The sequence below is a fragment of the Notamacropus eugenii genome, chromosome 7, assembly GCF_028372415.1.
Source record: "Notamacropus eugenii isolate mMacEug1 chromosome 7, mMacEug1.pri_v2, whole genome shotgun sequence".
NCBI lineage: Eukaryota > Metazoa > Chordata > Mammalia > Diprotodontia > Macropodidae > Notamacropus > Notamacropus eugenii.
The window spans coordinates 87,736,288-87,760,109 of NC_092878.1; the positions used below are offsets into that span (position 1 = coordinate 87,736,288).

The 23,822-nt window shown below is 37.7% G+C and overlaps 1 protein-coding gene across 2 annotated transcripts in view; it reads left to right on the forward strand.

Annotated features, from left to right (window-relative positions):
• GALNT7 (polypeptide N-acetylgalactosaminyltransferase 7) overlaps positions 1–22,985 on the forward strand; it is a 197,346-nt gene extending 174,361 nt beyond the window's left edge. For both annotated transcript variants that reach the window (XM_072622927.1, XM_072622926.1), the window contains exons 7-12: positions 1,523–1,640; positions 5,815–5,937; positions 7,458–7,676; positions 15,231–15,329; positions 16,639–16,767; positions 20,564–22,985. In XM_072622927.1, coding sequence (XP_072479028.1) covers positions 1,523–1,640; positions 5,815–5,937; positions 7,458–7,676; positions 15,231–15,329; positions 16,639–16,767; positions 20,564–20,701 — 826 coding nt within the window. In that variant the 3' untranslated portion in view covers positions 20,702–22,985. The remainder of the gene's footprint in view (positions 1–1,522; positions 1,641–5,814; positions 5,938–7,457; positions 7,677–15,230; positions 15,330–16,638; positions 16,768–20,563) is intronic.
• The last annotated feature ends 837 nt before the right edge of the window (positions 22,986–23,822 follow it).

The following is a 23,822-nucleotide window of genomic DNA, read 5'->3' on the forward strand; positions in this document are numbered from 1 at the left end:
GTTTAAAAAACCCAACATAATATTGCTTTAAGTTTTATGTGCCATTTCTACCCTACACATTTTATAGCAGGTCAAGTTTGATCAGTAGAAGTGTTCTTAGTAATGTGTTCAGCTGGAAAGAAAGCTCTTTCAAAAATCAACTTTCCCTACCCCTACCTCCCCCCCAACCCATTTTCCAAATAAAACAATTTATCACATCTCATTTCTTTTGGTTTCTCCACTGATGAATGTTAATCTCCCAAATATGACATAAAATGAAATATTTTCTCCAGATATTTCAGGAGTGGGCTTTTTTCCTCTGTGTTTAAATTGTTTCTTGTCAAATCTCTGGGAAACTCTGGTTTGATGATTATTTCAATTATCCTTTTTATATATACTGTTGTTCAGTGTTGTGGAGGGGAGTGGTCATGATTTTATGGAAGATGCTTACAATGTTGTTTAAATCTTTTATGTGATTTAGGGTTTCATGGTGTCCTCATACTTTTTATACTTTTCCTTAACTGAAATGGCAAGCAAAAGGAAATTATAAAACTTCAATCTGGGAATAGCAAATTAGAACAGTTATAAAACAGTCCAGAAATCATCTATTTGTCTACTTACTGGGCTAATAAAATTTTTTAAATTATTTACCAAGTTGTCATAACAAGTTATTCCCTTAAAATCATCTGTTTAGTTGTTTAAAATAACACCATCCCATGATTCTCCAGATTAAATATCTGCTGAGATATTTTTGCAACTCCAAAAGGCACAGTTATGAGAATAATTTTAAGAAACAGAACAGCATATGTCACTGGACTATGGCTAGATATTTTGGTAACGTACTCTGAGGACAAGCCAAAGACGAGAACAGCTTGTGCCTTATAAGATTTTCCTTTCTTAATAGAATTACTGTTCCATTCCTAATGAGGTTTTGTGTGCCAATTGAGGCATCAGGTTACCACCAACCACTGCAGATGCACAAACTGTAGTTATTCCGCTGCCATCCTACAGAGATTTACACCCTCCCCTCATTTGTCAAGTCCCTAAACTATTAAATTAAAAAATGGCAGGCTGCTGCTAGTGGGTAGTGGTTTCCTTCTTCCCAGAATAAGTCATAGGAATCAGCGTAATAGCAGTTGGCAGAGCCGACAGCACCACCACCCAGCTGCTTAGCAGTAGGAGCCGTGAATGCTTCGTATTCAACTGAAGCCAAAACTTCATTTTCAGCCTGTAGGATCTCCCTGGATTGGCAGCAGAAAGCTAGGCAGGGATGAGGATCCTTCTAAATGACTGAGCCAAGGCTCAGTCTAAGTAGTTTGTAAAAGGGAAAAAAAAAGTCAGGAAATTCACTGAGGGAGTGAACCTAAATTGATTATTTTATGAAGGCTTAATAATTTCATATTGTTTGGTCATCAGTTTGATCTTCTTCCAATTATTTGATTACTAGATTGCGCACAAGAGGGGATGGTTTTCTGTTGACTTCTGTTTTGTTTTGTTTTTTTGACTTGTATGTAATGGTTATTTTATTGTCTTGTTTTCTTAGCTCCCCAGCCATGGCTGGTGGATTGTTTGCCATTGAACGGGATTTCTTCTTTGAATTGGGTCTCTATGATCCGGGTCTTCAGATCTGGGGTGGTGAAAACTTTGAGATTTCTTACAAGGTAAAACATTTAATTTTAACAGGTGCAGTTTATTTAAAGTGGTCCAGACCTGTATGACTTTTCAAAGTTGGGAGAGATCCTTTGGTAAAAGCCTGGCTTTTTTATTTTTCATTTCAGCAAACATTTATAAATTTTATTAAATGTGTTAATGTTCAACAAATATAACCATTGATTAAGAGAACCCCTGACTCCCTCTAATCCAAGGGTTCTTAATTGGGTTTGCGAACTTTTTAAAAATATGTTTTGATAAATATATCTCTATATAAGTATTTTCTTTTGTAATCCCATGTATTTTATTTTATGCAATTAAAAAAAAACATTCTGAGGAGTCCATTGGTTAAACTAGACCAGAAAAGGTCCATGACACAAAAAATTTATTAAGAACCTCTACTCTAATCTCATAACATGGACCCAAACACCCACCAAATAAGTCAGAGAGTCCTCTGAGCAGCCTAATTCATTTAGTGGGTCTCCCAGTTCACAGGATGATGTACCATAAGGCATGGATGAGGGACTCACCAAATCAGTCAGGAATTCGTTTGATCACCCCTGCTACAACAAAAAGAAATAATCTCTTAAGGAAGCTTATATTCTACTGAGGAGACGTAGCATGTCCTCAGATAAGCAAAATAATACCAAGTGACTTTAAGGAAAGGGGTTTAATAACTGTAGGGATCAGGTAGGATCTGGAAGGAAGCTAGGGATTTCAAGAGTTAGAGGAGAGGAGAGAGTGCCTTGGAGACAAGGGGACCCTCTACACAAGCACGTGAAGACAGAATTTTTATTTTTTAATGTTTATCTTTAAATATCAAAAAGAATATTTATTAATTTTTTATGTATGAGAAAAGAAGATGGCCTGGGTTATGTGACAGGAGCCAAGAAGAAGTAATGGAGAGTCCATGTGCTTCCCTCGGTTTCTTTGCAATGTCAAGAAAAAGCTCCAAGTGCACTAGTTGGTGCCCCTGTGGGAGAGGCAGGACTAGTCACAGGATGGACAGACACAGGTTGTGATAGACCTTGTTGGAGTGATTAACGACAACAATGAGTTCACGAGTTCATTTGAATATTTGAGAATCCAAAATTCCTCTAAGGTACAATTTAAGCTTAAAAAAAAAACCACCTACCTGTTTTTAAATGCCTTATCTCATGAGGAGCTAAGACACTGAGGAGTTTAATAAACACTTATTTACTGACCCTGACAAGGGAACAATTAAGGCTGAAGAATGAATGTGTACCGGTTTTGGAGAAACTTTTTCTATAATTAATTAATTAATAATAGCTAGCACTTATAGAACATTCCAGGGTTTACAAAGCGCTTTAACAAATAGCAGTGCCCAGCATGTTGACTCACTTCCTACCACCCTAACCATTAAGTTCCAAATTGCTTTTTAAGACTAAAGGATTGGGGGGGGGGAGGGGGTTGTGTGTTTCAAAGTTTCTGTCAAATTCTTGAGTCAGATGCAGACATTCCTTTAGGAGGGGGAGTGGCTTAGAGGAAGTTCCCTGGGACACATCTCTGCCCCAGTTAATGTCTTGTCCTCACTGCCCCTCCCCCAGGTGAATTAATCAATCAGCTAGCCCCTTTTATGTGCCAGGTACTGTACAAGGCCCTAGAGACAGAAATACAAAAAAAAAAAAAAATCAAAGTGAGATAGTAAAATGATAGCAAATGATAGACAAGAGAAATATGCAGTAATCCTAAGGACAGTGGGGAGTCACTGACATATTGAGGCAAGGGAGTGACATGATTAGACCTGCGCTTTAGGGGATATCTCTGGCTACTGTGCTGAGAATGAAGAGACTACATGCAGGGAGATTGATTAGGAGGCTATTTCAATCATTCTGCTTATAAATGACAAAATATCTCTTGTTTTATTATGGTAGAGAGAAAGAGGATAGAAATGTAAGATGTTAAGGAAGCAGAATCAGTAAAATTTGGCACATGATTGGAGGAGGAAGGCAGAGCTAGAACGAAGAGTTTAGGATGACTCCTAGGTTACAAACCTGGGTAACTGGAAGAGTGATGCCCCTGACGAAGGGGAGTTAAAAGGAGGGCGAGGTTTAGTTGGAAAAGTGAGATCTGTTTCAGGCCTGTTGAGATATCTGTGGGACATCCAGGTGTATGTTGGAGTTAGGGGTCTGGAGCTCAGGAAAGAGATGAGGACGAGGTATGCAGATTCACACAGAGATGATGTTTAAGTAACAAAAACACTTATTTTTAAACAAATTATAATATAAATTTATAAACAAAATTATATTTAGTAAACAAAAACAAAATGGCATTTATATAGCACTTCAAGGTTTGCAAAGCACTTTACAGATGTTTCATTTGATCCTCACAACAACCCTGGGAGATAAGCATTATTATACCCATTTTACAGATGAGGAAACTGAAGCAGACAAATAACTTGACCAGGGTCACACAGCTAGTGTTTGGACTCCGGGCTTCCTGACTCCAGGTCTGGAGCTCTATCCACTGTGCCACCTTGCTGCTAATTAAATCCACAGGAGCTGATAAGATCAGTAAAGGAGAAGAGCACCCAATTCTTGTGTATACCCACCCATAGGAAGCAGTGCGTGGAATATAAACTTTCAAAGGAGATTTGCCACAGGATCAACAAGCCAAGATAAATAAATTTTTTTGAAAAAACCATAAGAACAGGGGATCCAACAGCACATAGACATAAGCACAAGTATGTACCCAGAAACCCAGAGAATGTACAGAGGGAAGGGAAGAAGACCAGGAATATGAGGATTAATGTATTGATGGTGGGCCAGGACAGGGTTTTTGTTCAGCCCAAAAAGGCCGAAACTCTGTTTAGTTTCTTCCTGTGTAGCATAAGGACATTAATACCTCTGTAATCCCTGTCCTACTGACTCAAATGAGGTATAACATAGGAAAACGTGTTTTGCAGAATTCAAAGTGTTGTAGAAATGTCAGATATTATTATCTCCTAAGAATTACATTCCGGAAAATCAATTTATGGTCAAATTTTGTATTCATTACTCTAAGAAAATAAAATGTGATGTTAAAAATAAAATTTAAAAAAAAAAAGGAGATGGAGATACAGGTAACTGGAGTAATGAGAAAGAAAGCAGTGTCAAGAAAACCCAGAGAGGAGGAGGATTCCTTAGATCATCCTAGGCAGCGGTCAAGGCCTGTGAGCTCCCTGGCAGTGAAAGAGATGACCACACCTATCACAGCACTCCACAACTCCTCTGAAACTGTTCCCAAGGGGCAAGTGCCACTCTTTGGTGCTGACTGGCCATACCGTCTGTGCCCTCCCTACATACTCTCTCTGCCCCTTATAACGGATTGGTCAGTTTGATGAAAAATATGCTGGTTGTCACCTGCATCTGATTCCCATCTCCCCCTTGGCCAGTAGTAATAGCTAGCATATATACGTGTGTGTGTGTGTGTGCATGCACACACACACACACATATATGTACAGTGCTTTAAGTATTGCAGAGCACTTTACAGATACTTCCTTTGCTTCTCATGAAGACCCCATGAGGCAGGTGCTGTTGTTATCTCCATTTCACAGATGAGGAAACTGAGGCTCAGATAGTTGACTAGTACTTACAGCAAGTAAGGAATCTGAAGCAGGATTTCAACTTAGCTCTTCTGGAGTCAGAGCTGGTGCTGTAACCATCACTACCTGACCAGGCACAAGTGCTTATGCAGTCTGTAGCAGGACTAGAGGGTCTCTTTGCACCTATTTGTAGCCCTCCCTGCCCCCTCCTCTTTCACCTCTGCCTGCTGCTCAGCAGCCTTAGGCCAGCTTCCCATTTGTCTAGACCTTCTTTTCTTAGGATTGTTTAGAAAACTGTTTTGAAGAAAGGTTGCTAGGGTTACACATGTTGAAAGGGTCTTTTTGGTGGCAAACCGATTACTTTGCTCCCAGCAGGCTTCTGTGTTGTATAATCACATGAGAATAATTTATCTAAAGCTCTTTACAAACCTTCAAGTGCTCTATAAACCTTAACTTTTATTATTATTGATATTGTATAGGTTGTGGAAATTGCAGTGTCTTAACATTTAACTGTGTGAATATTTTACTATCTATGTCTGTTGTCAGAAAGATAATTTAAGATGAGATTTTAGGTGCTTTGGGAGTTTTACCTTATTTAAAACAAAAGCAGAACACATGCACATTTCTCTTTCCTTGGTAGATATGGCAGTGTGGTGGAAAACTGTTGTTCATCCCTTGTTCTCGAGTTGGGCATATATATCGTCTTTCGGGTTGGCAAGGAAACCCACCACCAATTTATTTAGGATCTTCTCCAACTCTAAAGGTGAGTCCTATCATTAAAATCATAAAAAAGGGTGAATTTTTTCAGAAGTGAAATCTTTAAAATTGAGGAAAGATGATGAAGTATGCCAGCCACTCCTAATAGAGAGGGACAGAATCAAGGTGCAGATGGAGACATAGACCTTTGGACCCAGCCAGGAGGGGATTTTGTTTGTATTAATTATGTTTGTTTATTACAGAGGTTTGTTGTTTTGTATGGGGAGAAGAGAAGCAGAGGAGGGCTAGGACTAGGATAACAAAAAAAGAAAAGGGTCATCAAAGCATCTTTTTAATGTGCAGGAGAAGGCCAGAAAGAATCACAGGCAAAGCAGCACAACTCTGAAAGTAAGACCCACCAATATGTCTGTATGGAGATATATACACAAATACACATATATGTGTGTGTATATTTAAAATATGTATATTTTAAAAGCAAGCTGCACATAATAGATTCACAACTTTTTGTACAATCTTTTTCTATACATTTCTATGTATGGAAATGCTCACTTAATTTGGTGTTTGTTAAGCAGAAAATTTTTAAAAATTAAAAAAACACATCATGGTATGGATAGCATATTAATGGTACCTGTTACAGCTAGTCAAATTGTGAAACATGGTTGAACTAAAAGTGACCTATCACTTGAAAAGTTAAAAATAGAGTTAGAGGTTGTTAGGAATTCTGAATTATTTTTAGCGTTATTTATCCACCCCAAATACTAGACTTTATCAACTCAAAAAGAGATATATAAAGACATCTATATATGAATACTCAGAAAATCAGCAACAATAATAAGTTAATGGGTCAGATTTTTATTTCCAACCTTAGCCTTGTGTTTATTTTTTATAAATAAATTATTTTTTTTATAATGGAATCATAGATTTTTAGAGCTGAAAGTGGCCTTTTGTTCAGTCATTTTTCAGTCATGTCCAACTCTGTGACCCCATTAGGCATTTTCTTAGTAAAGATACTGAAGTGGTTTGCCATTTCCTTCTTCAGCTTATTTTACAGATTACAAATTTACCTGAGTAAACAGGGCTAAGTGACTTGCCCAGGGTCACACACTAATAATTGGCTGAGGCTAGATTTGAACTCATGAAGATGAATCACTACAACATCTAGCTGCCCACAGAAATGGCCTTAAAGATCATCTACTCAAAAACTATCTTACAGATAAGAAATCAGATGCCCATTGAGGTTAAATGACTTTCCCCAGAGCCCCTTGATCCCTGCCATAATTGGTGACTGCCTTTCCTGTCCCTCTTTTTCACGGAAACCCAGCCATGCCCAGTACTTCATTCAGTACTCTCCTTCTGAGCCTTGCTGACTACCCTGCCTCCTACATTTTCCTTCTCCACCACTAATCAGAGAAGTCCAGCATCCCAGGACAGGGACTCAGATGAGATCAGAAGGAAGAAGCATAGCAATTTGAAGATGCCTGAAATATTAAAAATATTTTTAAAATAATTTTTACGCTAAGTAAAAATTTAACATGTTGTCTTGTGAAATGTTTTTCTTTTCAACAGAATTACATTAGAGTTGTGGAGGTTTGGTGGGATGGTTACAAAGACTATTTCTATGCCAGTCGCCCTGAATCAAAAGCTCTGCCCTACGGGGATATATCTGAACTGAAAAAATTTCGGGAAGATCACAACTGCAAAAGTTTCAAGTGGTTCATGGAAGAAATCGCTTATGATATCATCTCACATTATCCCTTACCACCCAAGAACATTGAATGGGGAGAGGTAGGCATGAACTCGTACTTGGTGGTCACAGTATGTTTATGTGTACTCATTGGCACATGGACTCCTGTGGGTGTTAGGGATGCATGGTCAAGGGTAGATAGAGAAAGGAGAAAAAGGTTTGGTTAAGACCTGCCTCCTTCCTCTTTCCTGCTAATCAATTACAGCTGACCAACGGGGCCATCCAAAGTCTCCCTCTGAGCACTGAGTGGAACTGCTGAGGAGAAAAGGAGAGATAAATTGTTATGAATAAGAGTAATTCTATCTTTTAGGATCGCTCTTTAAAAAAAAAAAAGGCTAGATGCATTATACCCCGATGTAATAGGTTATGCTAACTTGTCTTGTTCAGCTCCTACCTGGACTGTTGTAATCTGTTCAGGTATATTTTAGGAGGAACACTGGCAGTGCTAGAGTTGATTAAGCTGGGTTTCTGGAGTGGGTGAGAGGACTCAGAAAACTGACCAGAAAGTGATAGATTGGCATACTTTGCCGGATGAGGGCAGCTGGGAAAGTTGAATAGATTTAGCATGGGGTATTGGCTGCCATAAAAAGTTTTGTGCAAATCGGTACTTTTCCCCCTTCTTTGATCTCTTTGGGCTAGGTCAAAAGGTATTCACAGTTTTATAGGCCTAGTATCAGCTTGCTCTCCAGAATGGCTGGATCAGTTCACAACTCCACTAACAGTGCATTAGTATTTACATTTTTCTACATCTCCTCCAGCATCTGTCATTTTCCTTTTCTGTCATGTTAGCCAATCTGATAGATATGTCATAGTATCTCAGAGTTGTTTTGACTTGCATTTCTGTAATCAGTACTGATTTAGAGCATTTTTATGTGATTATTGATAGCTTTGATTTCTTTGAAGATCATTTTGATACCTAGAGGATGAATTGTGCTGGGAAAAGACTTGAGGTAGGGAAGCCAACTAGAAAGCTGTTCTAATAATCCATGTACGAAGTAATGAGGGCCTGCACAGGGTGATAGCAGTATTATAGGAGACAAAGAGGCATAGAGGAGAGGTGCTGTGAAAGTAGACACTAAATGACATACAACAGATTAAGTATAGTGATGGAGGTGGGGGCAGGGAGTAACAGACCCTGCCATTACTGGTGAAAGGAGTTAGCAATTTTTTGGTCCCTAACAGATATATATATATAGAGAGAGAGGGAGATACATATAGATACACATATATGTATACAAGTGTATACATACATAGTCAAAGTATTTTTCTTTTTTGGACATATATTGATAGGGAAATTTTTGAAAATCATTGTCTTCAAGAAAATATATCTCCATCCTTTCAAAGGACCATAAGTATGGAATATTGTATGTATTGTCAGCCTTGCTTTTTTTCTCATCCTTGTTTAATCTTTGTTCTAAGGGATGACTTTTAGTTGGGAAGGTTAGGGGAAGGGTATGTACTTGGAAATGGAGGTTTTATGAAAACAAAAGCCAGAAATAAAAATTAGATCGAAAAGAAAAGAAAACCACTTTCCTGGGAAGAGACAAAAGTTGAGACCACAAAACGGAGGAGTGAATGATTTTAGTCATCTCACATTCAGTAAAAGGTATCAGTTGTTCCTTGGGCAAGGATAGGACTTCAGTGAATCTCTGACCAACCTGATGGACAGGAAGGAATCTGAGACTAGATGAGTGACCAAAGCGGGATGGAAGGGATCTCTGCTCCTAGCCTGAAGATCCCAGACCTGTAGCTAGGTTAGGAAACAGATTCCAGCAGGCACATAGGATCATAAATTTAGACTTGGAATTGGTAGACCTTCAAAACCAGCACTCTCATTTTAGAAATGAGGAAACTCATGTCCCAGAATGTGAAGTAAGTACCCGGGGCCACACAGATAATGAGTAATATAACCAGGACTCAAAACCTGGTCCTTTGACACCAGAGCTAGTACTGTCCCCACTGCTCAAAGACTAAGCCCCTTTAGCAGCCCTAGCAAACCCAAGGTGCCACGGCTACCAAGCGCATGGGTGGATATCTAGCATCTAGCACTTGATGGGATTTGTGTGCTTGCCAGAAAATCAGCTTGCCAGTGGTTTCAGTGAGTCAAGAAAGGAGGAGTTAAGAAATAGTAAAGCCTCCTTTCCTCCCTGTTTGTATTAGGCACAGAATAGTATTTTTCTTATTAATCTAATTTTTGTTGATATCTTCTATTTTCACCTCACCTTCAGTTCTGAGTATTTGTCCTTCCTCCTGGCCCACATCCCCAGTAAGCTATCAATCATAATAAAGATTTTAAGTTTAAAATCTCAAAGTAGCTTAGGCCACACCAACCAAATAGTGGTGCCTGAAAGTATATTTAGTATTCCACAGATTTCGATTTAGATAATCTAGAGCATTTTCCCTTTACTTTTGTCCATCCCCTTTGGTTTCTCTGGTATATCCAAGGAGCCTGAAATAAGGATTGCACACCATTTTCCGAGAAGGGGTAGAAAAGAAAAAGCTCCAGTCCTCTCCCTCACCCACAACTGGATGTTGAGGAACCACTGAACGAAGGGAAAGTGGTGGTAACAAGAAACCAAGAGGGGTTGAGAATGTACTCAGCCTTGGGACTTTATGGAGGAAGAAAAAGGTAGAGAGAATCATTGGAGCAGTAGACGCCCCCAAGACACCATTCTGGAGCCTGGTTTCCTTAGTGTGTTAGGTGAATGGAAAGGAGAAACTATATGGATCTTTTCACTTCGTCTTTTTATTTTGAGTTGGAAAGGGGGAAATTATGGCTGAAAGGCACTTCCCTAAGTGGGAAAGGGCCAGAGTCCACAGGTGGCCTGACTCTCCTTACATTTCTACTTTCTAGGCCATAAAGCTGGCCCAAGGAAGCCTGTTGCCTGGTCCAGGTGCAGAAAAATTACCTTTTCCCTTAGTTCTACCAAGACAAGTTTGGAGTTTCTATTAAAAAAATAACTCTTACTTGGAGACCGTAGTGACTAGCATGCTGAAATCCTGCCTCAGACAACTCATTATGTAATCTTGAGTATGAAACCCCTCATCAGCCTCAGGTTCCTCATTTCTAAAATGGGGAAAACAGCTCCTGCCTCATTGTGAAGATCAAGTGAGACAATACAGGATGTCCCAAACATCTTAGCTTCAAACTGCACCAAGATTTTTGGGACACTGTTTACAGAAAGCACTTCACAAACCTTAAAACCACTCTTTATGAATGTCATATTTTTTATTTAATATTACTTAGAAGCTAAGGGAAAAATTAAAGGGGAGAGAGAGAGAGAAAGGAAGGAAGGAGGGAAAGAGAGAGAAGAACTGTCATAGAAAACCATGGAAAAAGATGAGTTTGCAAAGTAAAGTTTTATGGTTCTTATTTAATTCAAGTCTAGCCAAGCTGTTAGAGTGACTGACATCACTTAGAGGGAACCCAGTGCCAACTCCCTTATCTTTTCTTAAGCTCTGTTATCTAGGATGAATGCTTAACAAACTCTTAACTTGTAGTCTGAGGAAGACTTAAGTTGGCACTGATTGCACGGTTGGCAGCTGAATCATTCTGTGCTTGAGCCTGCTTCCTATTCTGCATACATTCACCCAGGTCATTCCCTTTAGCTCCAGGCACACTCCACTTTCTACTATGAAGCCAACCTGATTCTCTTTAGGTCTTGTCCTTCCTCCCAAATCCTCCAAGAGGAGAAAGGCACTTCCCTATGTGGGCCCCAAAGATTTTACACTAGGATTCATTTCTTCCTACATTAACCTTGCAGATAATTGTCTTTTTTTCCCCCTACTCTGGGTCTCTGTACCCAGACCACTTAATACCTGTGTGATATTGGACAAACTACTTAACCTCTCTTGCCTTCAGTTTCCTCATCCCTGATTTAATAACCCCATGAAACCCTACCTTAACTTGTTTTTTCTCTTATTATTTTTGAGTCACATTCACAGTTGCTTAGTCTGGTTGGACCTTCCAGTAAATCCAGAATTTTTCACCTTTGATTCAAAGCTAACATATAAATTTGGGCTCTAATGGCCAGATAGTTTAAATGTCAGGTGCCATCTCACTTATTACTCATAGTCCTTCAGCAATCCTTACCATTGGCTGACATCAAGCCGACTCTTAATGTTTCCCTATTGCAAAATCTCTTTTCCCTTCTGGAACTGTCAAGCAAGCTCCTTTCTATATAAGGAATGCCTTTCTTCCTCTCAGCTCATTTGTAGGTCAGAGATGGATGGCATTGCCTTTTCTAGCACAGATGTGGATAACCTTGAGTTTCTGACTTCTCTGGGGTTCTCTTTGATTACTCAGGAATCTTCAATAGAAAAGCCTTTCCTAAATTCCTTAACATACATGGCATGTTGAACTTTCAGTAATAGTACGTGTACATAATTTGCAAACTGAAGCAAGAAGCATAATGGGTAAGAGAGCCAGGCCAAAAGGTAGGAACACCTGGGTTTAAGTCTCACTTCAGATATGTTATGTTGGTGTGACCCCAAGCACGTCAGTTAGCCAGGCAAGCACTTTAAGACTAATTTACAGAGCAGGTTCTGACCTATATTGGTTCAGGAAGTCTACCCAGGAGTTCTATATAATAATGAAATCACAGGTACAGTCCCTATCCCTAACTCCCCACCTAAAAAAAAGTCCAGTTACCCAGCCCACGCACTCCATAACCAAATGTACCTCCTGATAGCAGCTACATGAATCAAAGACATGCTAATGAGTCTCTAAGGAGCGTGACTTGCAAAGTTAACCCTATTCAGTACTGCCTGAATTAATTGACACTTGGTATCATGCCAGTCAAACTACCAAAGGACTGTTGTATGGAATTATATAATAATTATTATGTATTATATTATATACAAATATATTTTATATAAAATGATATATTACAAAATAATAATTCATTTTGCAGAACAAAAGGTCTCAAATCTGAAGGAAGCAGTGAAAAAGTAGGAATAAAGAGGGGCATAGCAATTACCAGACCCCAAATTATATGATTAAGTAGTAATCAGCCAAACTATTAGGTACTGGGTTTTTCTTTAAAAAAAAAATAGAAAAGTAAAACTGGTTAAATAAATAAACATGAACCAGAAACAGTTAGAAATAGTAGCCCACTGTTTCGCAAACCCATGAACTTACTTAGGTAAAGACTCCCTATTTAATAAGACCCCCTAAAAATTAGAAGCAGAAATTAGACCGGCATCTTATGGTATATATTGAATAATCATGGATTATAACCTGAATATGAGATCTCATCACACATGTATGCATACACACACACACACACACACACACACACACACACACACACTTCAAGGAAAATAGGAGTTGCCTTTCACAACTATGAATCAAGCAGAAAACCAAACACAGTCAGAGGTGATCGTGGAAGATCGTGGTATTATATGAAGAGTAAAAGCTTTTGTACAAATAAAATCAATGCAGATAAAATATGAAGAGAAACTGTCTAGTGGGGAAATAGTCTGTATCAAATATCATTGATAAAAGTATGGTGATATCCCTACTACTTGAGAGGCTGAAGCTGGTGGATCTCTCGAACTCAAGAGTTCTGAGCTTGTGTAGGCTAGATAATTTGTATGTCTGTACTAATTCCAGCATTAATATGGTAAGCCCTAGAAGGGAGTAAGAAAAAAGGAGAGATGGGTTTGCCTAAGGTGGGATAAAGCAGCCCAGGTTGGTGATGGAGCAGGTCAAACTGATCATTAGTGGGATCAGGCCACTTAGTAGCCCTTGTACTTCTAGCCTAGTCAAGATAGGGAAAAATTAGCCTTTAAAAAAAAAAATCTGATGTCTAAGATATACTTACTTGTAACAAAAGACCAAGAGCTCTTAGCTAAGTGGTCATAAAATAGGAAGTTTCCTCCCAGAATTGCAAATTGTATAAGACCTTGTGAAAACACAATACAACTCAAGAATTATAAGAGAAATGCAAATTTAAAAACTTCCTTCCCTTTACTTCATAACCTTCAAAGTGGGAAGGATGACAAAAAATAATAAATCAATACTGCAAAGACAGGAAAACTAATACAGTGAATTGGTCCAACCATACTGAGTGACCAGTTTGGAGTCACACTCTTCAATTCAGCAAAGCCACTACTGGACATGAGCTAATGCCAAGCAAAATGCCAAAAGAATAATGTGCATCGTAACTACAGAAATATGAATTCAAAGATCCCTAAAAGAATGCCTATATCTTGAACTGAAAAACCACAAATGGTCTTGGAAAACAGAATGCCCTATTCTTGGCAGAGATGTAAGGGGACTTCTAGGGATTGAATGTTGTATGTTAATTGGGGTTTTTTAATGTCAGGTTTTTTTTCTCACCTGTTTTTCTTTGTTTTAAGGGAAGGTCTGTTTCTGAGAGATAGAGAGGAAGTTATAAAGAAATGACTATGATATAAACAAAAGGCCTTAAGAAAACACACTTCTTTTTAGTGAACCCTCTTTCAATTATGAGGCAGCTAGGTAGTGCAGCGGGCCTGAAGTCAGGAAAGACTCATTTTCCTGAGTTCAGATCTGACCTCCGACATTTACTGGCTATGTGACCTGAGCAAGTCACTTAACCCTGTTTGCCTCAGTTTCCTCATTGTAAAGTAAGCTGGAGAAGGAAGTGGAAAACCACTCCAGTATCTTTGCCAAGAAAGCTCTAAATAGAGTCACAAAGAGTTGGACACAACTAAAACAACTGTATAACAATTTCAGTTATAGCAAACTCATAAGACTTGATTAACCAAGTCATTGTGTATGATAATACAGCTGTTGTTCTGAGGGTCCTGAAATTTTCAATGATAAATGCCTTCTCCTCTATCCCCTTCATGCAATAGATAAAAAACTCTGGGCCTCGACTCAGTAAGACCTAAGTTCATCCATAGTCAATTAGTAAACATTAAGTGCCTACTATGTATCAGGTACTACACTAGTACTAGGGTTACACAAGGAGGCAAAAGCCAGTTCCTTAGAATCTAAACGGTAAGATAACATGCAAACAAGAATTTCCTCATATGTAAATTAAGGATAATGATAGCATCTGCCTCCCCAGGGTTGCTGTGGGGATTACATGAGATATTTGTTATGTGTTTAGCACAGTGTCTGGTACCTAACCTAGCATTTAATAAATGCTGGTTCCCTTCCTTCCTTTTTTTTGGACCAGTAACATGCAGCACTTACACAGTGCTGAATTTGCAGTCAAGAGACCTGAGTTCAAATCTTAACTCTTCAATCTGTTACCAAGGGAGAACTTAGACAAGTGGTAAAGTCTCTTACCTATAAAATGAGGGAGTGTTGGCCTCTAAAATTTCATCTAGCTCTAAATCTTATGTATACATTCTAGCCTTTAATATTGCAAACTGTAGGCCATTTGAAAACTTAATATTAAAGCCACAATATCAATGCCACAAGTCTCAAATTTTGAGAGCTGCCATTTTGTTCACCTAGGAACTACTTTCTTGGAATAGTCATCTCTAACCTTCTGTATGTTAATTGAATTTACAACAGTAGCTTTTAAACATAAAGGCTTTGAACTCATGGTATGAGAGTAAAGAAAGCTAAATACTAATATAGCATCTTTCTTTTTCAGATCAGAGGTGTTGAAACTACACATTGCATTGATAGCATGGGGCATGCAAATGGCGGCTTTGTGGAACTGGGACCTTGTCATCGGATGGGAGGAAATCAGGTAACTCATATCATGTTTTAGTTCTAGTCTAGATTGAGAAAGACAGATATAACTGATCATGGAGTTCTTCTTTGACAACTAAAACGTTATCATGACCAAACACTGTTAAGTAGAAAGGGTGCTAATAGTATCAGATATCAGACACTAGAATTTGACATTTATTACAGTGTCCTGTTTGATAACTATAGATTTCCACTGCTAAGATGGTATGTAATCTTGTGCCCCTAACAAGTCATTCTTTTTTATTATTTTTTATTCATTTTATTAAATATTTCCCAATTACCTTTTTAAGAAATTTCTAACTTATTTTTTTAAATTTCGATTTCCAAAATCTCTCCCTTTCTACTTGCCCTTACCCATTGAGAAGACAAGCAAAAATACAGCATCAAAACTTAGTCATGCAAAATACATTTCCATAGGAACCATCCAACAACTCATTCTCCGACCCCCTCAGTATATTCTCATTTCACCATATGAGCTTGTCCTTAACTTTAGATTCTTATACAATAAATAAATTTTAGCAACTTTTTTCTAATTTTCAAAGGCTGAAGAATATAATCCTTTAAATGCTAATGAAGGAGACTAGGCCTGTGATTTTGCTGATATAGGGAATTTCCAGATTAGCCAACACCTTTTCTAGACTAGAGGACTGAAAGGTTGTGAAGCCAGTATGCTAGAAGCAGGATTGAACGTGTCTTCCTAATTTCTTGGCTGCACTCTATCCACTACACCACACAGCCTCTCCAATAAAGTATGGAACTTAAAAGTATGCTGTCCCTGACTCCTTGTACCTTGTAGTCTTGGAAGAACTTAACTCGTAAGTCATATAGTAGCATGGCATAGACCCTATTATGAAAGTAAAATAAGATATTATACATAATGCACTTCGCAAACCTGAAGGTGCTGTATATATGCTAGCTGTCATTGTCGTAATTATTATTATTAAGACTTATAGCATGACAAGGTCATAGATTTAGAACTAGATTGTACCTTAGAGGCTGGCTAGTATGATCTTTTCATTTTACAGATGAAAAAAGACTTACCCAAGGTCACACAGTAAGTATCATAGGTAGAATTTGAACCCCAGGTCTCATTCTTCCAAATCCTGCACAGGAAAAGTCTGAATTCAAATTTTACCTCAGATATTTAGTTAGCTAAGTGACTGAAGGCAAAACCACTTAAATTCTGTGAGCTGATCTGTCCTCATAAATTTTCGAATTTAGGAAATTGTAGTCATTGGCCTTGCATCAGTTTTAAAAGGGGGGTGGGGCTATCACTGGGGAAGGTCTCATTTCTTGTTTGCTATTAGCTTTTCAGAATCAATGAAGCAAATCAACTTATACAGTATGACCAGTGTTTGACAAAGGGACCTGACGGATCAAAAGTCATGATTACACATTGTAGTCTAAATGAATACAACGAATGGCAATACTTCAAGGTATTTCACATTTCATCTTCTAAAACCAAACACAGCTTTTTCTTATTTCATTCCCTTAAATATTTAATATTTTAATATCAGTTTTTCAGAATTTATTTTTAAATCTTGTTTCATTTGGTTAATCTATATTTAACTAGTCCCCAAACCTCATTGCCAGATTTGTGAATTAAAAACATGCCACCATTTTCCTTTAATTAGCCAATTACATAGGCTTCCTAAAACTTGAGGTGGCTCCCTATCATAGTTAGCTAATTACTTGCTGCCAGACGTGATTATGTTCATTTGTTGAGAACATCATTTCTGTTAGAATTCTAGAACCACTTTTCATGTAGTTAGAATATCAGCATTCTGTATGACATTCATTCTGGCACTATAGATGAATTAATTTGGTTTTAGAAATAAGAATGGGAACTAATTATCAGAAAATGTGGGTTTGGTTTTTTCGGTGCCATAGTACTCGCATGCACATACACATACACACACTCATACACTCGGCTTATGCTTGCGATCTTCCAGCAGGTGGAGATAGAAGTTAGGAATATGGAACTGTGAGCCTTGCAAGTTTTACCTTTGGCTTCCTCATCTTTCTATTCCAGTAGAGGAAAAGCAACCAGTTAGCTTGCTTCTTTTACTGACTTTGGGTTTCCCATTCTTTGTTGGGCAATTGTTTCTGTTAAAGGTAATGCTATTACTTTTTCTGATTTTGAATATTGAAAGTCCTCTGGCTAATTGTCACATGCCCAACATAGTAGAATATTTATATATAACTCTTAAGAGTCTAGACATAGCTAATATAAAGCAGTTTGTGTGGAGCAACCAGATGGGAAACCTTCCAAGTAACTAGAAACACTAAGGCTTAATTAATTCATCTGGTGTGTACTAGCTGTTTCAGTGCCATATCTGCTGTACAAGCATACATTTGCCTTTAAAGCCACTATGATGTGACCTAGAGATGGTAAGTTAAAATCTTTCAGAAATGACCATTATTGTGGTAGTGATGAGTACATATGTTTTCCCAACTTTATGACAATTTGTGATATATTTGGCAAAACATGAAAATGAAAGCTCAGGACAAACATGAAAAAAGAAACATTTTGTTTCAGAGAAAAGTGTGGAATAACAGCAAGAAAAGTTAGGCATATAAGAAAGTCAGTAGGAAATAAAGAAAACCCACGAAACTTACATAGGTATGTAAATGTATTTTTCCCCCACTCCTCAAAAGCCTAATTGTTCCTCAACCAAATAGCTAACCTCCGTTCATCACATTAGACAGAGGTAGATAGGAAACTATACAAGCAAACATTCAGAGATGGACAAAAGGGAATTTTTAAAGTGTTTGATGAAAAACCCTTTTTTGAATATCTGGGTGGACATTTAATTTAAAAAAACCAAGAAGTATTAAAATTAATGTCATTTGTTGTTCATTTAGTCACATCTGACTCTTCATGATCCCATGGACCATAGCACAACAAGCCCTTCCATTTTCCATTATCTGTCAAAGTCCATCCCAGTTCACGTTCATTGTTTTCGATGTAATCATCTATGCATCTCATCCTCTACCAACCCCTTTTCCTTTTGCCTTCAGTCTTTCCTAGCATCAGGGTCCTTTCCATTGAAACCCATCTTCTCATTATGTGGCCAAAGTATTTAAGCTTCAGTGTTTGACCTTCCAGTGCATAGCCTGAATTAATTTAAGTATCACCTGATTTGATCTTCTTGCTGCCAAGAGACTCTCACAAGTCTTCTCTGTCACCACAATTCAGCAGTTAGTTCTTCAGCTTTCAGCTTTTCCATACATTGCTATTGGAAAAACTCTAGTTTTGGCTGTGGACTTCTGTCAGCAAGGTAATATCTCTGCTTTCTAGTATGCTGTCTGGATTTGCCATAATTCTCCTTCCACAGAGTACCATCTTTCAGTTTCATAACTGCAGCCACTGTTTGCAGTGATCTTTGAGCCCGAGAATATAACATTTTACACTACTTCCATTTCTTCTCCCTCTAGTTGGTAGGATCTTGGATTTTGTTTTTTTTTATGTTAAGCATCAAACCAGCTTTTACTTTCTCCTCATCAAGAACCTTCTTAATTCCTCTTTACTTTCTGCCATCAGAGTGGTATCATCTGCATATTTTGAGATTATCAGTATTTCTCCCAACAACCTTAATTCTGGCTTTGATTTATCAAGCCTGGAATTTCACATGATGTACTCTACATATAACTTAAATAAGGTGACAGTATATAGCCTTGGTGCATTCCTTTCCCAATCTTAAACCAATCAGTTGTTCTCCATCCAGTTCTAACTGTTCTTCTTGGCCCACATATAGGTTCCTCAGGAGGCAAGTGAGGTAATGTGGTACTCCCATTTCTTTGAGGACTTGCCACAATTTGTTGTGATCTACACAAAGTCAATGAAACAGAAATAGTTGTTTGTTTTTTTTTTTCTGGAACTCCCTTGCTTTCTCCATAATCGAGCAGATGTTGGCGAGATATGGTCTCTGTTTCCTCTGCCCCTTTGACTGGTCCACTTTTTAGGTAATTCTCAGTTCACATATTGCTGCTCTTTCTCTGTAAGGGCAGCTAGGTGGTACAGTGGATAAAGCACCAGTGCAGGAGTCAGGAGGACCTGAGTTCAAATCTCACCTCAGACACTTGACGCTCACTAGCTGTGTGACCTTGGGCAACTCACTTAACCCCAATTGCCTCATACTGGGTCATCTCCAGTCATCCTGATGAATATCTGGTCACTGGATTCAGATGGCTCTGGAGGAGAAGTGAGGCTGGTGACCTGCACAGCCTCCTTCACTCAAAACAAAGTCAAGTGTAAGTCATGTCATCATTTCTCTGATGGCATGATCTTCTTCAAAAACAAAGGACAAACACACATTGCTGCTTCTCTAACTTGCGGAATCTTAAGCATAACCTTGCTGGCATGTGAAATGAGCACAATTGTTCAGGGCATTTTCCTTCTTTACGATTGGTCCTTTCCAATCCCACAGCCACTGTCTTATTTTCCAAATTTACTGGCATATTGAGTGCAGGACTTTAACAGCATCATCCTTTAGGTTTTTAAATAGCTCGGCTGGAATTCCCTCACCTCCACCAGCCTTGTCGTTAGCAGTACTTCCTTAAGCGGCCCATTTGATATCATTCTCTAGGATATCTAGCTCTAAATCAGTAACCACACCATGGTTACTGGTGATATTACAAAGCTGAGGTCTTCCTTGTATAGCCCTTCTACAGTCTTGCCACCTCTCCTTAATCTCTTATGCTTCTGTTAAGTCCCTACCATTTTTTGTCTTTTATCATATCCATTTTTACATATGTTCTCTTGATGTCTCTGATTTTCTTGAAGAGATCTCTTATCTTTCCTATTCTATTATTTTCTTCTGTTTCTCTGCATTGCTCATTTAAGAAAACCCTGTTATCTCTCCTTGGTATTCTCTGGAATTCTACATTCAGCTGTCTCCTTTCCCTTTTGATTTCCTTCTTTTCTCAGTTATTTTAAAGCCTTCCCAGGCCAGCTATTTTACTTTCCTGTTCTTTTCCTCTAGAATGATTTTGTTGCTTACTCCTGTACAATTACCCCTCTGCCCATTGTTCTTCAGGCAGTTGTCTACGAGATGTAATGTTAGAACTTATTTGTCACCTACAGACACACACACACACACTCTTTCTCTCTCAGCCTTTTTGATAGGAGGGATTTCAAGACTGTGCCACCACACTTGGCCATTTAAAAATGGTTGTTGACTCACCAAAATATCTAAATGTAAATTTATTTATTGCTTTTTTTCCCCCTAGAATCTACACAGATTTACTCACATTCCTTCAGGAAAGTGCTTAGATCGCTCACCAGTTCTGCATCAAGTATTTCTCTCTGAGTGTGACTCTAATAAATCCACGCAAAAATGGGAAATGAATAATATCCTTAATGTTTAGAACAGAATAAAACAAACTAATAACCTACCTACTGACACATTAATTTGTACGGGACTGAAAATAGCCTGAAACCTGCTGCAGCTCCTCACTTTGTACAGCTCCAAACCTGGAACCTCCTGATGTTTGAAGGACATAGATGAACTGTGATAGTATGATAGCATTATCATCTGCAGTTACTGTTTACAAAACTGCTTTTACCTTAAAACTTTGTAGATGTTTACATCTTTGTGTTTGTTTGTTTGAAGATGACGTTGGTAATTTGTGCCCCTCCCAGCTCTGCCGATAGGAACAGAACTGGAGGCATTGTTCATTACCTTCTTTGGGATTACACTCAGGGGTCTGAAGGCAGTTTTTTGTTGTCGTTCGTTGTTGTTTTAAAACACACACTTGAAAAAGGGCTGGAGTAACCAGACTTTAATATATCACTTGGTGATTATCAACTTGTTGTATCTTTATTTAATTTTACATCCTTTTCAAGCACTGCCACAGGTTATTAGCCAGGGTGGCCTTCCACCACAATCATGCTGCTTTTTTGAAAGGTGAATTTTCAACACATTTAGTGCCTCTTTCATTTTTCAGTATATTTTTCAAGAGCATCTGAGGAAATTTATAGTATGGTTATGTTGGAATTGTCACCTAGTTAAGGATAACTTTTCCCACCCAGAAACTTATGTGCTACCATTTGCAAACAACTTTTGAATGTTATATAGCTTATGTTAATGGAAGGCACAGACCACTGCAAAAGTAACTTTCTGGTATGTGAAGATTTTGTGGCATTAAATCTCTTATCTGCTGGCATTGCTAGAACCTGTGTTTTACCACCAACTCCTAAAATACCAAAAAAAAAAAAAAAAGGCTATTAAATGGAAAATGTTTCTTAGATGACATTTGACATTTGGTATGCCTAGGTACATTTAAAAAACTAAACATTTCCCAGATTTGAATCTTCCTCCCCCCAAAAAAAGATGAAGTTAGATTCTTCAAAAACTCCTTCAGAATTACAGCTAAAAATTTCCAAGCACTTGTTAGATCAAGCCTTACATAATTGCTATATATCATAAACTAAAAACTATACAACTTGTGAAGCCAAGAATGATCTGTCTAGTTCTAGATGAAATTCATTTGAATAAACTGAACTTTTCTTTAATATAAAGAAATATTCAAGATGATAATCATTAAAAGTATCAGCCACAAATTCCGCAAACATTCTACTATACTTGGCATTAGGTTTGTTTTGTTCATATTTTTTCAAATTCTAAACTTCCTTAGGCTCATTGTCTTTTGCTAATTATTTTTCCCATAACAATAAAGGGTACTTTTATTTTAGATGTTTTTGTTCTTTCCTTATTCCCTTCCCCTCACTCCCTCATATTGAGAGGACCTAATACAAAAATTCGTCTGATTTTTGTTTCTAAAAACTCCATTATCCAAAAGTACAAAGAATAAATAAGATTTATAGTAAAAGGCAAATTGGACTTTCACTCTGAGCATGCTAATACTTAGTGAAAGGGCTTTAAAATCCACTCTGACAAAGGAAATAATCATCAGAGCTTTAAGAACATTATTTACGTGTTGATTTTTTTACAATTAGCTAATTTTGAGATTTTTGCCTAATTTTTGAAGATCAGCTAATGTTAAACATCCCAAACAGCGTACTTATTTATAAAGCTGTATTCTGTCATTGTATTTTGCTACTGATTGGGGAATCTTAAAGCATTTTAACTTTCATTCCCTTATAAGGATGTTTTATATAAATTCAAAACTCAATCTAAGGGAAGCTTGCTGGGATAAACTAAGGAATGTGGGTAATTTCATTGCTTGTTATACAAAAAATGACTCCATTTTCCATGTTAAGTAGATTATAATTGTGCTGACTATGCATAGGCATAAAAAAGGTGGCACAGACTGTGCACATGTAATCTAAATGGGTATTCTGTTCAGTTCATTAAAAGCTGACATTCTGTGAATATGATTCTATATCCTGCAACTGCAAACTTTACAAAACAAGACCATCAGAAACTGTTGCAGTAATAACTTTTCTACTTTAGGCTGCTTTGGAAATAATTCCCATATCCTTGCTTTGTAAGTTGATAATATCACTATGCATTTCTACAACATTTTATAAATTTGATTTATGCAGATTTTGATACACTGTATGTTTCTGTAGAAATTGTATAAATGTTCAAAAGTTTTATTAAGGGTTAAATTTGGGAAGCTTATGTACATTTTAATTCTGGGTTGCTCGTTTTTTAGGTGAGAAAAATAAAAATATTGTATTTTAAAACTTGTGGTATTTCTTAAGTCATAGTTTTTCCGAATATAAAAACAATATTTTTTTTCAAAATGGAATTACTTGATTTTACTGTCTAGAACATAATCAGAGCAGATAAAATTTCCTTTTAGGAGTACAATAGTTTCAAATGTAGTACATTATAATAATTTTGTTTGAGACAGTGGAATAATACTGCACATGCTTGGAATACTCACATTATTTTTCTGTAGTTTGGAGTTGTTTAGTTGAAGGAAGTGTCCCCATTGATGAAATCTCAGATCTTTGGACATAAAAAATCACTGGCCTGGAAGGGGACCTTAAATTTGCCTATGGTTCAATAGAAGACAAACGACTACTAGGGGGAAAAATTTTCCAGGGATTGATTTCACCACTTAACTTCATAGCTTGTTTTAGTGTTTAATCACACTAACAATCAGGGCAAAAACTGTATGAAGATTATAAAGAAATCAAACAGAAGATTTAGTAATCAAATAAACAAGCAGGCACTGTTTTAAGCAGTGAAGAATCAAAAAGGCAAAGACAGCCCCTCCATTCCTACCTGCCCAATATGCTCACACTCTAATTGGGGAGACAAGATGCAAACCACCATGTACAAACAAGATAGATACAAGACAAATTGGATCACAGAATACATGAAACGGCAAAGGAATAACCAGCTAGTGAGATGACTAGAAAGGTAGGAAGGGGCCAGGTTATGAAGGACTTTAAATGTCAGAGGACAGTGAGTTTCAGATATCCAGTAATAGGAAGTTGAAGATTTGAGAGTGGAAGTGAGGGAAAAGATAAGGACTGGATAAATGCATCTGAAAATCTTCTGCATAGAGATAG